We start from the raw sequence: 12,179 nt of genomic DNA, 5'->3' as shown, positions 1-12,179 counted from the left end.
CAGCCAAAGCCAGGGTCTCACATGGCCCTTACTGGACTGGTATCCTTTGCGAGGTCAGCGGCCTTCTGGCACTTTCTTTTCTAGCCCGCCAGAGCAGGGGTGGACTGCAGCTGGGATCCTCCCGTCGAGTGTGCTCGTTTTAAAGAGGAGGGAGGCGAGGCCCAGGGAAGGCATGCGGGCCAGCGTCACTCAGCCACCAAGGGCAGGGCCAGCTCGGAACCCGGGCCGCCCCCTGAGGCCAGGGGCTGGATTGTGTCTCCTCCATCTGATGGGGACCCCTCCATCTAACCCCTCCATCCCCAGGCCCAGGACTCTGACGGAGGGCCCCCGGCCCAGTCTGGAAACGACAATGGCCCCCCACCACAGACCCCTGCCTCAATCCAGTCCCCACTGGGTTTTCAGTCCCACCCCTGGAGGGGTGGCAGCTTCGGGGGGGGGGGCACCTCCCTTGCCAGCCCCCCTGCTGGTGCCCCTCCGCCTGGGGTGAGACCCCTGCCTTCTGGCCTTCCCCTCTGGGATGCAGGATGGGCCTGGCCAGGGCCCCCTTTAGGAAGCCGGAGGCCTGGGAGCCCCAGGCCCGGAAGCAGCAGTGCCCTGCGAGGGAGGCAGGCCCAGGAAGCTTTCCAGAAGCTTCCAGCCCCCAGGAAAGAAAAGGGGGCAGCCCCGCGGGGAGGGGGCCTCCTCTCCCTGATTGGGGGAAGTTTCTCCGCGGCCTCCGCCGCTCCGGCCCAGCCCTGATTGGCCCCGGGGCGGGTATAAGGGCGGGCAGGGTCGGGCCAGGGCGCCGCCATCCCCGTGGAGCCGCCCGCGGAGGGTCCCGCCGGGCTAGGGGCGGCGCCGGGATCCGCCTCTCCCTGCCGCCGGGGGCGCGCTGCTGCCCGAGCCGCGCAGGGACCCCAGCCCCGAGCTCCGCGACGGCGGCGATGGCGGGCGGGGACGCGGCGCTGCGCGGGCTGCTGAGGCGCCACCGCACCGACATCGCCGTGGCCGTGGACAGCGCCTTCCCGCTGCTGCACGCGCTGGCCGACCACGACGTGGTGCCTGACGACAAGTTCCAGGTGGGTGCCCAGCGCCCGCCAGCGCCCCCCCACGAGCAGGGGTGTGTGTGGGGGACTCAGGGTGCCCCGGTGCCCTCCAGTGCAGGGACGCCCCCACCCCCAGCTCACCTGCTCTTGCTCCAGGAGACCCTGAGACTGAAGGACAAGGAGGGCTGTCCCCAGGCCGTCCACGCCCTCCTCTCCTGGCTCCTGACGCAGGACGCCGCCACCATCCTGGACTTCTGGAGGGTTCTTTTCAAGGACTACAACCTGGAGAGATACGTCCGGCTGCAGCCTGTTCTGGACAGCTTCCCCAAAGGTGGGCTGGGGGCAGGGAGCCAGGGCTGGGGGCCGCTGGGGTCAGCCTGCACAGCCCCTCTGGACTGGAGGGTGCAAGCATGCGGGGTGGGGGAGACCCCAGGGCCTTTCCAGCCCCCAGCACCTTGCCCAGCTTCACGGGGTGTGCTGCTGAGCCCACCCCGAGGGGCCGGGGAAGGCGCTGAGGCTCGGCCCCCGCCCCGCAGACGTGGACCTCAGCCAGCCCCGGAAGGCGAGGAAGCCCCTCACTGGCCCCAAGGCCCCTGCTCTGCCGCCCAAACCCCCAGCCAAGAGGAAGGCCCCTGAGGAGCCGCGGGCCACCCCACCAGCAGCCCCGACCCCAAGGGTCATCTCCAGCCCAGGTGCCCGGCCAGGAGCTCAGGCCAGCCTCCCTGGGGGCCCGACACCCCCTGCCCAAACCCCCTCCCCAACGGCGCCAGCTCAGCCCCAGCCTTACTCCTGCTGCCTCGGTCCCCCCTCACTGCCTCAGTTTCCCCCTGGGACTAGCCTCCTGGTCCCTCCCTCTTACCCCCAGTTGCTGAGCTCCCCAGGGTCCCAGAAAGTGGGCAGGTGGGTTTTGTTTCCATTTCACTGATGAGGAAACCAGAGCCCAATACAGCAAAGGGAACCCCAGTGCATCAGGGGGAACAAGTCTCCCAAGCCCACCCTGGCGCCCCGCCCCACCCCTGTGCCCGGCCAGCCCAGCACCCACCCCCAGTGCCTCCATCCCCCCTCCAGGCTCCCACCCAAAGCCCAAGACCCCCAAGAAGCTGGAGGGGATCACAGAGCCGCAGTGCCTCCCGCTTGGGAACGGTGAGCAGGTCTCCGTGGGATCGGGGTGTGGGTCTGGGGGGTTGCCTGCCCTCTGAGGGCCTCTCCTGGGAGCTGGGACCAGGCTGGCCTGGCGTCTCACCCCATGGCCTTGGTGGCACAGCAGACCTGGGGAGAAGGGGAGGCCTCAGGTCCAAATGTGAGCTTGCCCGTCACCCCCGTCCCCGCTGGGCCTTGTCTTAGCAACCCAGGCTCCTCCCAGTCACCCCAACTGGACATCGTAGGGCATCCTCTGCTGTCCCCCCACCCGCCCCTGGCTGTCCACCTCTCCCATCACCTTTGGTTCCAGAACCTCCTCCCCCTACCACCCTCTTCTCCACCGCACCAGTGTGTAGCCCACTCCATGAAGCCCACAGGGATGAGGGCCTTCCACCCCTGATGTTCTCCGGTCTGTGTCCTTGAAACGCCACGAAAGGGTCTCCTGATGCCCCTGCTCTTGTGCCTGCCCACCCCCTCAAAACTGCAGACGGGCAGTCACGCACCCCCAGGCCGCACTCTCCACCGGGGCCCTCCTCCCTCCTTGGCCCTCCACCCACTCCCGACCCTGCCCCGTCTGCAGCCGCCTCTTGCACCTGCTGTTCTGTTCCTGAAAGGCCCCGCCCCTGCCCCCTGCCCACCAGAGCTCTCCGTCCTGCCTCCAGGACAGCCCAGACCCGCCTCCTCTGTGAGCTCAGCCTCGTCCTTGGGGCTTGCAGCCCAGCCCTGCCCCTCCTGGACACACCTGCCCACCCCGAGGGAGACCCAGGCCACCAGGAGGGTGCAGTGGTCTGTGTCCACCTGGGCCCTTCTCCCGCCAGCCCCTCCCCACTGCCCAGTGCAGCAACGGTCCTCCTGATGGTGACCCCTGTTCGGGTGCCCCCTCCCCAGGAATTCAGACCATGTCCGCGTCAGTCCAGAGAGCCGTGGCCGTGTCCTCTGCGGACGCCCCAGGAGCCCGTGGGGCCGTGGAGGGGATCCTCATCCAGCAGGTGTTTGAGTCAGGTAGACACGCGAGGTGGGGGGGGGCCCGGGGCTGCCGGGAGAGGGGGGACCCCGGGTTGAAGGAGGATGGCCACACCTCTGCTCCTTGGCACCCCAGAGCAGGCGAGAGGCAGACGTGGCTCCGAGGCCTTCCCACCCCGGCCGGGCACAGGGGGGTCCCGGACCCGTGGCCCCTGAAGCCGTCTGCAAGGCCGGTGTCCGGGCCACGTCCCAGCGTAGGGGCCCTTGGTGGCAGCCCCTGCATGATCACGAAGGTGCATCTGCAGAAAGTTCACCTGTCTGAAGCCTGCACTGCGGGCAGGATGCCCTGAGGGCCCTGTCTCTGAATCCAGGACAGCCTGTCGCTGTCCCGGCCCCCCAGCTCACCCCAACTTCTCTTCCCCACCCCCCTGCACCACCTCCCTCCTTGGGGCAGCTCACGACAAGGGGTCCAGGCCCCTCAGGCCTGGCCATGCTCCTCCAATGTAGCCGGGAAGCTGACCCACCCATGGTGCGGCCAAGGGATGTCCCTGTTCACCCGCAGCCACTGCCCCACGTCTCCTCTGTGCTGGGGGCGCCAAGGGCAGCCGGGAGCCACCGGCCCTGGGAGCTGATGTGTCACCCAAGGGCCCCCCAGCAGAAAATCCCTCCCTGTCCTCAGCGCCCCAGCCCCAGGCTTAGCCAGCTGTGGAGAAGGCACAGTGTCCCCGGACACCAGGGGTCCTGTGTGTGGCCGAGGGCTATGGAGTTGCCCCTGGCCTCGGTGTGGCATAAGGAGCCAGGGCAGGCCCGGCGGGCAGTGAGAGCCGAGGCCCATCAGCCCCCTCACCTGCAGGTGGCTCCAAGAAGTGCATCCAAGTCGGGGGGGGAGTTCTACACGCCCAGCAAGTTCGAAGACCACAGCGGGGGGAAGATCAAAGCCCGCGGCGGGGGCAGCCTCAAGCCTCCGATCCGAGCCAAGGGCGCCCAGGGTGCTGCTCCTGTAAGTGCCACCCACCCGGCCCCGGGCACCCCCACCTCTGGGCCAGGGGCTCTGGGGGTCCTCCCTGTCCAGGCTGCCTCCCCCGATGGTGACTGTCCCCTTCTCCCTGGCAGGGCGGAGGAGAGCCGAGGTTTGGCCAGCAGGGCAGGGTCCTCGTGCCTCCTGGTCCCCCTGGCGAACTCCAGCCCCACCAGGTAATGCCTCAGACCACAACAGGAGCCCCCCACCATCCCCAGGGCCCACGGGAGCTTTGCCCGTGTCCCAGACACCGGAGACTGAAGTTGCAGGCCTAGGCCTCAACTACTCAGAAGGGCAATGGATAGATCCATCATGTTCTTTTCTGATAACACACAATTGTCAAAATTCAAATAAGTTGAGAATGTGCAGACTGCCAGACTCCTGAAGTCACAGCGTGTGGATGTGGGGGTCCGCGGGTGGGATGGGGGTCCCTGCTGCTGAGCCAGGGGCATCCGAGGATTTGGGGGAATACTCGGCATGTCTGTGGCGGATGGGGGCTTTGGAAGGATGGGGGTGTCTCAGAGGGCTGGGGGACAGGCAGTGAGAGCAGGATCTCGGCACCCCCTGGCATGGGGGGCAAGGGGGAGAGTTGTGGGACCCTGCGGGGGTTGGTGCTGTCAGCGGGGAGGCCTGGGGGAGGCTGCCCGAGCCCCCACCCCTGAAGTCAGGACGCTGGTGTCTGGCTGTGCCAGAAGAACGAAGACGAGTGCGCCGTGTGCCGGGACGGCGGCGAGCTCATCTGCTGCGACGGCTGCCCCCGCGCCTTCCACCTGGCCTGCCTGTCCCCGCCGCTCCCGGGCGTCCCCAGGTGAGCCCACCTGCTGCCCACACCTGAGGGGGCAGGGAGCCCAAGACTGATGCAGGGGGTCTGTGGGTGGGTGGGGGTCCCTGCTGCTGAGCCAGGGGCATCTGAGGATCTGGGGGAACACTCAGCATGTCTGGGGGGGATGGGGGCTTTGGAAGAGGCCAGGCTCAGGACACTGGACAGTGGGGCTGGGGTGCCCCCTGCTCCTTCCCACCCACCTCCTTGCCCCACCTGGCCAGCAGGGCCCCCGAGGCAGGCCTCACGCAGACCCCCAGACTCCCCAGCCAAGGTGCCCAGGTGCAGCTGAGCCAAGGTGCCCAGGTGCAGCTGAAGTGGGATTTGGGGTCATAAAGGCCATGGAGTGGTCCCCCTCACCCCTCATTCCCAAGCCTGCAACCCCTCACCAGCTCCCACAGGTCACAGTGGCCAGTGGGGGAGAAGAGCACTAGACCGGGAGTCCAGGGACCCAAGTCCCAGCCCAGAACACAGCCTCTCTCCGGGCTCCCCAGTGCCCCGTTTCTGAAGCGAGGGGCCTTGGCCTGGTCACCCACTGATGTCTGTCTTGTTTCATTCTCTTCCATCCTCCTGGGCACCACTTCCCTAAAGGGCCCCCAGGATATAAAACTCTGTAGCTTAAGGAAGCCGCGGTAGGGCAAGGCCGTGAGAGCCAGAGATCCCTGGGCTGGTGGGTGAGGGGAATTCTGAGGCTCTCCAGATGCACTCAGAGGGGACGCTGACTGGAGGGGATGCTGACCGGAGGGGACGCTGACTGGCAGGGCCACTCCCCACCGTGGGTGAATTCCCACCCCCCGGGCCTCCTGCTGACTGTTCTCTGCCCCTGCCCTGCCCGGGCCTTGATTTCCCCTCCTGTACAAGGAGAGGGTGGCCTGGAGGAGCCCCTGGGCCTCCCACCTTGTGGGTGTGGGGGTCCATCGTTCCCTGTGCCTTGTGCCCGCACACTTCTGACTGGTGACGACGTGGACAGCGGAAGCTGGAGGTGCCCCAGCTGCATCCTGGGAGGAGCCCCGCGGGACCTGCCCCGGGCCGAGGGTCCCCGACCCCGGGAGCCGCACGCAATGACCCCGGTATGCACAGGCCACCTCTGGGCCGGGCCACCCTTCCTGTCCTGTCGCCCTGGAGTCCCATCTCCTGGCCTCACCCGTGGGGCAGGCAGCCGAGCCCCTGGCCTGTCCTGGCCACAGAACCGTGGCCACAGCCCCCGGCCGTCCCAGTGCGGCTTTCATTGGCCACTGGAAGGCGACCACGTCCCTGGCTGGACCCCCCAGGGCTCTGGTTGGCGCAGCCTCGGCACTGCCATAGAGGTGGAGCACGGAGGAAACTTTCTCCACAGTAACTGTAAGCTCCTCTTTGCGGCCCAAAGACCAGAGGGACACTTCCCCCATCCCATGTGAGTGTTTATGCTGAGGGCCTGTGGTGCAGCCCCTTCCTCGATGTGAAGGGTCGAGGACCTTGGGGAGGCCATGGAGTCAGGAGTGAAGCCGCCCTTTCCGGCCCGATGTGGGATCTTCCCACCCCACCAGCTCCCCGGGCCGATCCAGGCATCGCTGCCCCCGGGGTGGTGCCGGGAAGCCCACGCCGGCCCTCTGAGCCCCCGCCCTCTGCCTCAGGTGCTCCTGGGACTGCGGACGGTGGGAGAGGAGGAGCGGGCTCTGCCCAGGGAGCCCCCAGCCGGGGTGGACGCCACCCCCACCTACAAGCCCCTGCAGGCCCCGCCTGCTGCCGGCCCCCTGCCCACACTGGACGCCTCGGCCCTGCGCCCCCTCCTGTGTGGGGTCCCCGAGGGCCAGCAGGTGAGGGGCCCAGGGGCTGGTGGGGGGGGGACGACATATGGGTCTCTCAGGGAACAGGACAACTGGATTTGGGAGAATGGGACAGTGGCAAATTAGGTCCAGGGAAAAAAGCCAACAGCTCCCCCAATCTGGAATAATGGGGTTCCAGATTAGATGGGGGGGGTGTCAACAGAGGCCTCTCCAAGGGGGAGCAGGATGGGCCATGGGGACAGAAAGGGGCCAAGCCCGTATGAGGCAGCCTACGGCTGGGTGCCGACAGGGGGTGGGGGTGGGGGTGGGGGGGTGTCAGGGACCGAGGTGGGGGGGCTGGGGGCTGTCAGCGGGGGTGGCATAGCCTGTCACTGCTCCCACAACTCAAGGCCAGTGTTATGCTCCTCCGCCCGCAGTCACAGAGGCGGGCCCACAAAGAGGGGTTCAGCCTCTGCCCTGCCCCTCCCCCAGACCCCTGTCCTCTCTGGGGCGGTCCTGCCGGGGACCCCGGACCAGGCCTGAGGAGGGGCTGGGTCCCACCAAGGGGGCTCCTGATTGCTCCCGGCTGCAGCCAGGAGAGTGCTGGGCCCTCACCTGCCCCCTCCCCAGGGGACGCAGGGTCGCCGGGCGGCAGGGTCACGAGCGCGCTGTCCCCGTCCTCGCAGGGCCCGGCGGCGGGCGCGCGCTGCGGCGTGTGCGGGGACGGCGCGGACACGCTGAGGTGCGGACACTGCGCCGCCGCCTTCCACTGGCGCTGCCACTTCCCCGCCGGCCCCGCGCGGCCCGGGTGAGTGCTCCGGGCTCGGCGCTCGGGGCTCCTCGCTCGGCTGCAGGCGCGGACAGGGCTGGGCCAGCGGGAAACAGAGAGCGCAGCGAGGGAGGGGGAATTGGGGTCTGCGGTCCCCGGGGAGCGGCGGGGGAGGGGGGCGGCCGGCGCCCCCACCACCCCACCCACAGCCCGCCACGGGGTGCTCCGGGGCCTGCCCGGCCCGCGATAGCCGCCTCCCCCTGCAGGGTCGCTCCGCGCTGCAAGTCCTGCTGCGGAGACGCGGCGCCGGCCCCCGAGGAGGGGGCGCCCGCCCCGAGCCCCGCCCGCCCGGCCCCTGGGCCCGCCAAGGTCAGTGCTGGGGGGCCGCGGGGTGGGCTTTGCGCCCGGCCCCAAGGGTGCTTGGCAGAGGTGGGCGAGTGGAGTGGGTACGCCTTTGGGGAGGGGCGCACCGGGGGGCCCGCTTTGTGCTTGCACCTCCTGCTCACCACGTGTTCACCATTTTAAAAATGCTCATTAAAGCCCGCCTTTGGATAACTGAAATCTTTTTAAAAAGGACACATCTCCGGCAATACTCGCTCTGAAGTCGCTAGGCCATGCAAGACCCTCTCACAAGTCACACGGGCCCCCAAGCCCCCCCCAGAATCCCCACCCCCAGCCCCTGGGGCGTCCAGGGCCCACTCCCTGAGTGAGGGTGAGGGGACAGCGGAAAGGAGGCTCCGGGCTGAGCTTCAGGGAAGCCCACCCAGCTCTGCCCCCTCCCGGGTAATGTCCCCCCAATCCCGACAGCGGGGGGGTCGCGTCCTCCCCACCCCCGTTCTGCATCCGAGACCAAGGTCCCAGCCGGGAGCTCCTTCTGTGCTCACAGTGTCCCACTTGTCAGACGAGGACACGGGACTCGGGGCGAGGAGGCAGGGGCCAAGGCACAGCTGCGGGGGCACAGTCGGGCTGGACCCCGAGTGGGAGTGACATCCTGGGGGTGGGGGCACCAGGCAGGGCCGCCCAGGGCAGGAGCCTCTGGACGGCTCCCCTCAGGCCCTGCCTGCAGCGGGGCCTCCTGAGGCCCGCTCCCGAAGCCCCCAGAGCGGCCGCCCTGACCACGCCCCTGTCCCCTCCAAATCTTTGGGGACCTCAAGGGTAGTGATAAGTTCCAAGCCGCTGTAACGCCCACAGGGGCCGGAGCGCCGCAGTGCGCAGGCTCGGGGCGGGCTCTGGGGAGGAGCCGCGGCCAAGGCCTCGCCCACTGGGCGGCCCGGGGCGGCCCCGCCTCGGTCCTCTTCCTGGAGGCTCTGGCGTCGCCTCCACCCGGTGCACCCGGTGCATCCCGGGGCCACCAAACCTGCTCGGATGCCCCTCCTCCAGGAAGCCTTCCAGGCCGCTGCCCCCAGCGATGCATCCTCCTGATCCCCTTCCTCTTTGCTGTTCTGTAAATAGAAGGCGGTTATGGAGTAACCCCGGCGCGCCTTTTCCCAGGGGAGTCCCCGTGAGAGCGAGGGTGTCTCCTCCACACCCTTTCCCAGTGCACCCGGGCACCCCTGCAGCGTGCTCTAGAGTCTGCACACACGGACTTCCCGCTCGGCGCCCCCCCACTCACAACCCGGGCCACGCCCACGTCAGGGCCTGTCCCCCTCGGGGTGGCTCACGGGAGGCGCCGGGTCCGGCTGAGAAAGCTGCACCTTCTGTCTGTCCTGGCACCGGCCCGGCCCCTCCCGTGAGCCTGGGGCACCCTGTGCCTGGGTCCCTGAGATAGCCCCACCCGGGTGCCTTCGGCCTTGCACCGGGGGTGGTGAAAGGCTGGCCTGTCGCATGCCCGTCTCTCCTGGGGCCGCAGTTCCCCACTGGGGCAGCTTCCAGGACAGGCAGTCCAGAGCCCACGCCCGCCCCGCTACCCGCTGCCCCCGAGAGAGCTGGGCTTTATTAGGCAGCTTTTGGGGGCCAGCCCGGGGACGCCCCTGCTGAGACCCGCCCCCCCCCCCCCCCCCCCCCCCCCGCTCCCAGCCCCTGGTGGCCTCTGCAGGGGGTCCTGCTTGATGCTGATGTCCCCAGCTGGGTGGCATGGCTTGGGGTGACCCAGTTCCTTTCCTGGTTCAGGTGGGGGGCGACGCTGCTGGGCACGAGCCCGCTCTGCCCAGGGATGACCTGGAGACACTCCTGAATGAGGTAACACGCACCTGTCCCATGCACGCTGCCCCCCTCCCCCCATTCAGCCAGCTCCCCAGCTCCACGTTGGACACCCCGAGCCCGGCAGCCCCAGATGCCCCTGCGACGTGGAATCGCGTCCCTGCCCCCACATGGGTGCTGCTCAGGATGGTGCTGGGGCCCCCCATGGGGCCCTCCAGGAGCCCTGAGTGCTGCTGTGTGGCCCGGGACCCCTGGGAAGCTGGCGGCTCCCCAGCCCTCAGAACCAGCACTCAGAGTGACGCGGCCACCTCCAGCCTGGCTCTGGGGGGGCGACCTTCCCCGGCTGGGATCCCAGGACCCCTGCCGTGGGAATCTCCCGCTTGGCTTTTCTGACTCAGGCCTCTGCCCAAGCCAGCAGTGAGAGCCCGGGGAAGGAAACGTGCCTTAGAGGGGCTCCATTCTATCTCAATGGGCGGTAGTGCTCCCCCAGCCATCCCCAACCCCTGGCGTCCAGTGCATGGGTCCAACGTGTGTCCCCTCCCATGTACCGCGGGGCACCCCAGGGTTCCCAGTGGGAACCTCCCTGAAATGGGCTCTCACATCAGATGGGGCAGGGGTCTGAGGGGCTGCAGGGCCCTGGGAGGGTGAGGGGCAACCTACAGTGCAGGGCAGGGGTGTTGTAGCTCTGGGAGGGGTGGGGAGGATCCCCAAGACAGCCTGGGGAAATGGGGGGCAGACTCACTGGGGCAGGCCACCCCACCTGCTGGAGCCTTAGGCCTTTCCCTAAAGCACCCACTCCCACTGGGGTGCCTGCTCTGAGCAGAGGTGCCCCAAAAGGCCACAGCAGCTGGGGGGATGGGGGGCTAAGCTGGGCTCGGGAGATTGCGCGGAGCCCCAGACAAGGAGACCCTCCTGGATGGCACTGTAGGGGGCCACCTTTGAGCGAGAGGGTCAGGTCGGGGTGAAGTTCAGGGTCCCGCGTGTCCTCAGAGGGCAGGGTTGCTGGCGTGGGTGTGGGCACCCTGCCCTCCTGGCGGTCCCCTCAGGTGCCCCCTGTGCCCCCCAGCACTCCTTCGACGGCATCCTGCAGTGGGCCATCCAGAGCATGTCCCGCCCACTGGCCGAGACGCCCACCTTCACTTCCTGACCCAGGACGCAGCCCGGAGCCAGGGCTGCCCGACCTCCACTCCCCGCGGGCAGCAGACGTCAGGCTCTGAGAGGGACCGTGGGGTACACGCACCCTCGGGCCGCCTGCTGGGCTGAGATTGGACGGAGACAAGCTGGCCGTGCAAAGCACCCCGACACCTGCCCTGTGTGACGCAGCGCTGGCCCTCGAGGCACACGGCGGCTGAGCCTGAGGGAATTACAGCCTGAGAGGCTCAGTGGGGCCTGTTGCTGGGGATGCCCCATGGCCCTGGGGCTGCAGCAGAGCTGGGGGACTCATCCTGGCAGGAGGGGGGCCATGCACAGAGTCGTGCAGGGAGGGGAGCAGAGCACACACAGCAGTCAGCACAAGTGCACCTGCACACGCGGGGCAGGGGTGGGAGGGGAGGGGACAGGGTGGGGAGGGAGGGGACAGCATCCCTGACTTGTGGGCCCTCCTTACCTGCAGTCCGTACCTTCCCCTCCAGGCCCGGCCACTGCTGGGCCCCAACACCCCAGGGCTGCTGCCCCTCCCCCGCCCCCCCGGCTGTGGTTTTCCAGTGTGGGGATCACTGAGAGGATGAGGGGGCTGGAGGTCGCAGACCCCAGGATTCTCCTGAAGCTGGTGGGGTGACGTGGTGGCAGCATGGCTGTGGGGGTGTCAGGAGCTGAGCAGGGCGAGCCCAAAGCCCTGGACGTCCTGCCTGCCCGTTGCTGCCTGCTCCCCCCCCACCCCCATTGCTTTCTCTCCCTCCCCGAAGGTGCCCTCACCGTGACACCCTCTGGAACCCATTCACAGAGGGGGTGTGGCCCGGGCTTCCCAGCAGCCCCCTGGGTCTCACCCCTTGGACCAGGCTTTGTCAGAATTCCTCTCCAGACAGACCTGAGGAGGGCGCGTCCTCTTGGGCCCAGCACTCCCATTCCTGGGGCCCGGTGGCTTCCATGGAACTCCATTATTTGGGCCATGTCCCCAAATTCGGGGCTGCTCCTTTCTGGGACTTTTGCTCCTGAGGCCCTGACTCCCCTTAACTCGGCCATACTGGGTGCCAGTTGGGCTTCCACGGGCCTGGGGGGCCCATCCCATCCTACGAGACAAACGAAGAATCCCACCTGGTGTGAGCGTGGGACAGGTGGGGGGCTCTTGGCCCCTGGGAGCCAGGAGGAGGGCATTAAGATCTGGGCACTAGGTGGGGGGACGCTCAGTCCCTGGGAGCCAGGTGGGAGCACTCACACTTGCAGCCTCGGGGTGCAGGCAGGTCCTCCACCGTCCTTAGCTGCCAGCACCCGGCATGCACTTGGCATGTGCTCTTTTGGTATTTAAAGGTGAGCACTTTATGGAAGAATGGCTGCCTTTAGGGTGGAGCCCGGCCTCCCCGATCCTCCCCTGCTGGAGTTTGCTCCTTCTGGCCTGTCTGCT

General features: G+C 68.2%; 2 protein-coding genes across 2 annotated transcripts; one reads left to right on the top strand and one right to left on the bottom strand.

The window, feature by feature from the left end:
- The first annotated feature begins 901 nt into the window (after positions 1–901).
- Positions 902–10,781, top strand: AIRE (autoimmune regulator). The gene is given in 15 exon segments (XM_037830078.1): positions 902–1,058; positions 1,182–1,356; positions 1,562–1,717; positions 2,094–2,168; positions 3,054–3,167; positions 3,982–4,007; positions 4,009–4,128; positions 4,242–4,322; positions 4,839–4,954; positions 5,937–6,036; positions 6,580–6,762; positions 7,398–7,519; positions 7,747–7,849; positions 9,590–9,658; positions 10,686–10,781. Coding segments are annotated over 15 exon segments (1,656 nt in total). The 5' UTR covers positions 902–923; the 3' UTR covers positions 10,767–10,781.
- Positions 8,322–12,179, bottom strand: LOC119529950. The gene is made up of 3 exons (XM_037831273.1): positions 11,994–12,179; positions 11,646–11,847; positions 8,322–8,922 (listed from the first exon to the last, which is right to left on the bottom strand). Exons 1-3 carry the CDS (start codon positions 12,062–12,064, stop codon positions 8,530–8,532), a joined length of 666 nt encoding a protein of 221 aa, XP_037687201.1. The 5' UTR covers positions 12,065–12,179; the 3' UTR covers positions 8,322–8,529.

This window comes from Choloepus didactylus, chromosome 1, assembly GCF_015220235.1.
Source record: "Choloepus didactylus isolate mChoDid1 chromosome 1, mChoDid1.pri, whole genome shotgun sequence".
In the NCBI taxonomy this organism is placed as follows: domain Eukaryota; kingdom Metazoa; phylum Chordata; class Mammalia; order Pilosa; family Megalonychidae; genus Choloepus; species Choloepus didactylus.
This window is presented reverse-complemented; position numbering and strand designations above follow the sequence as displayed.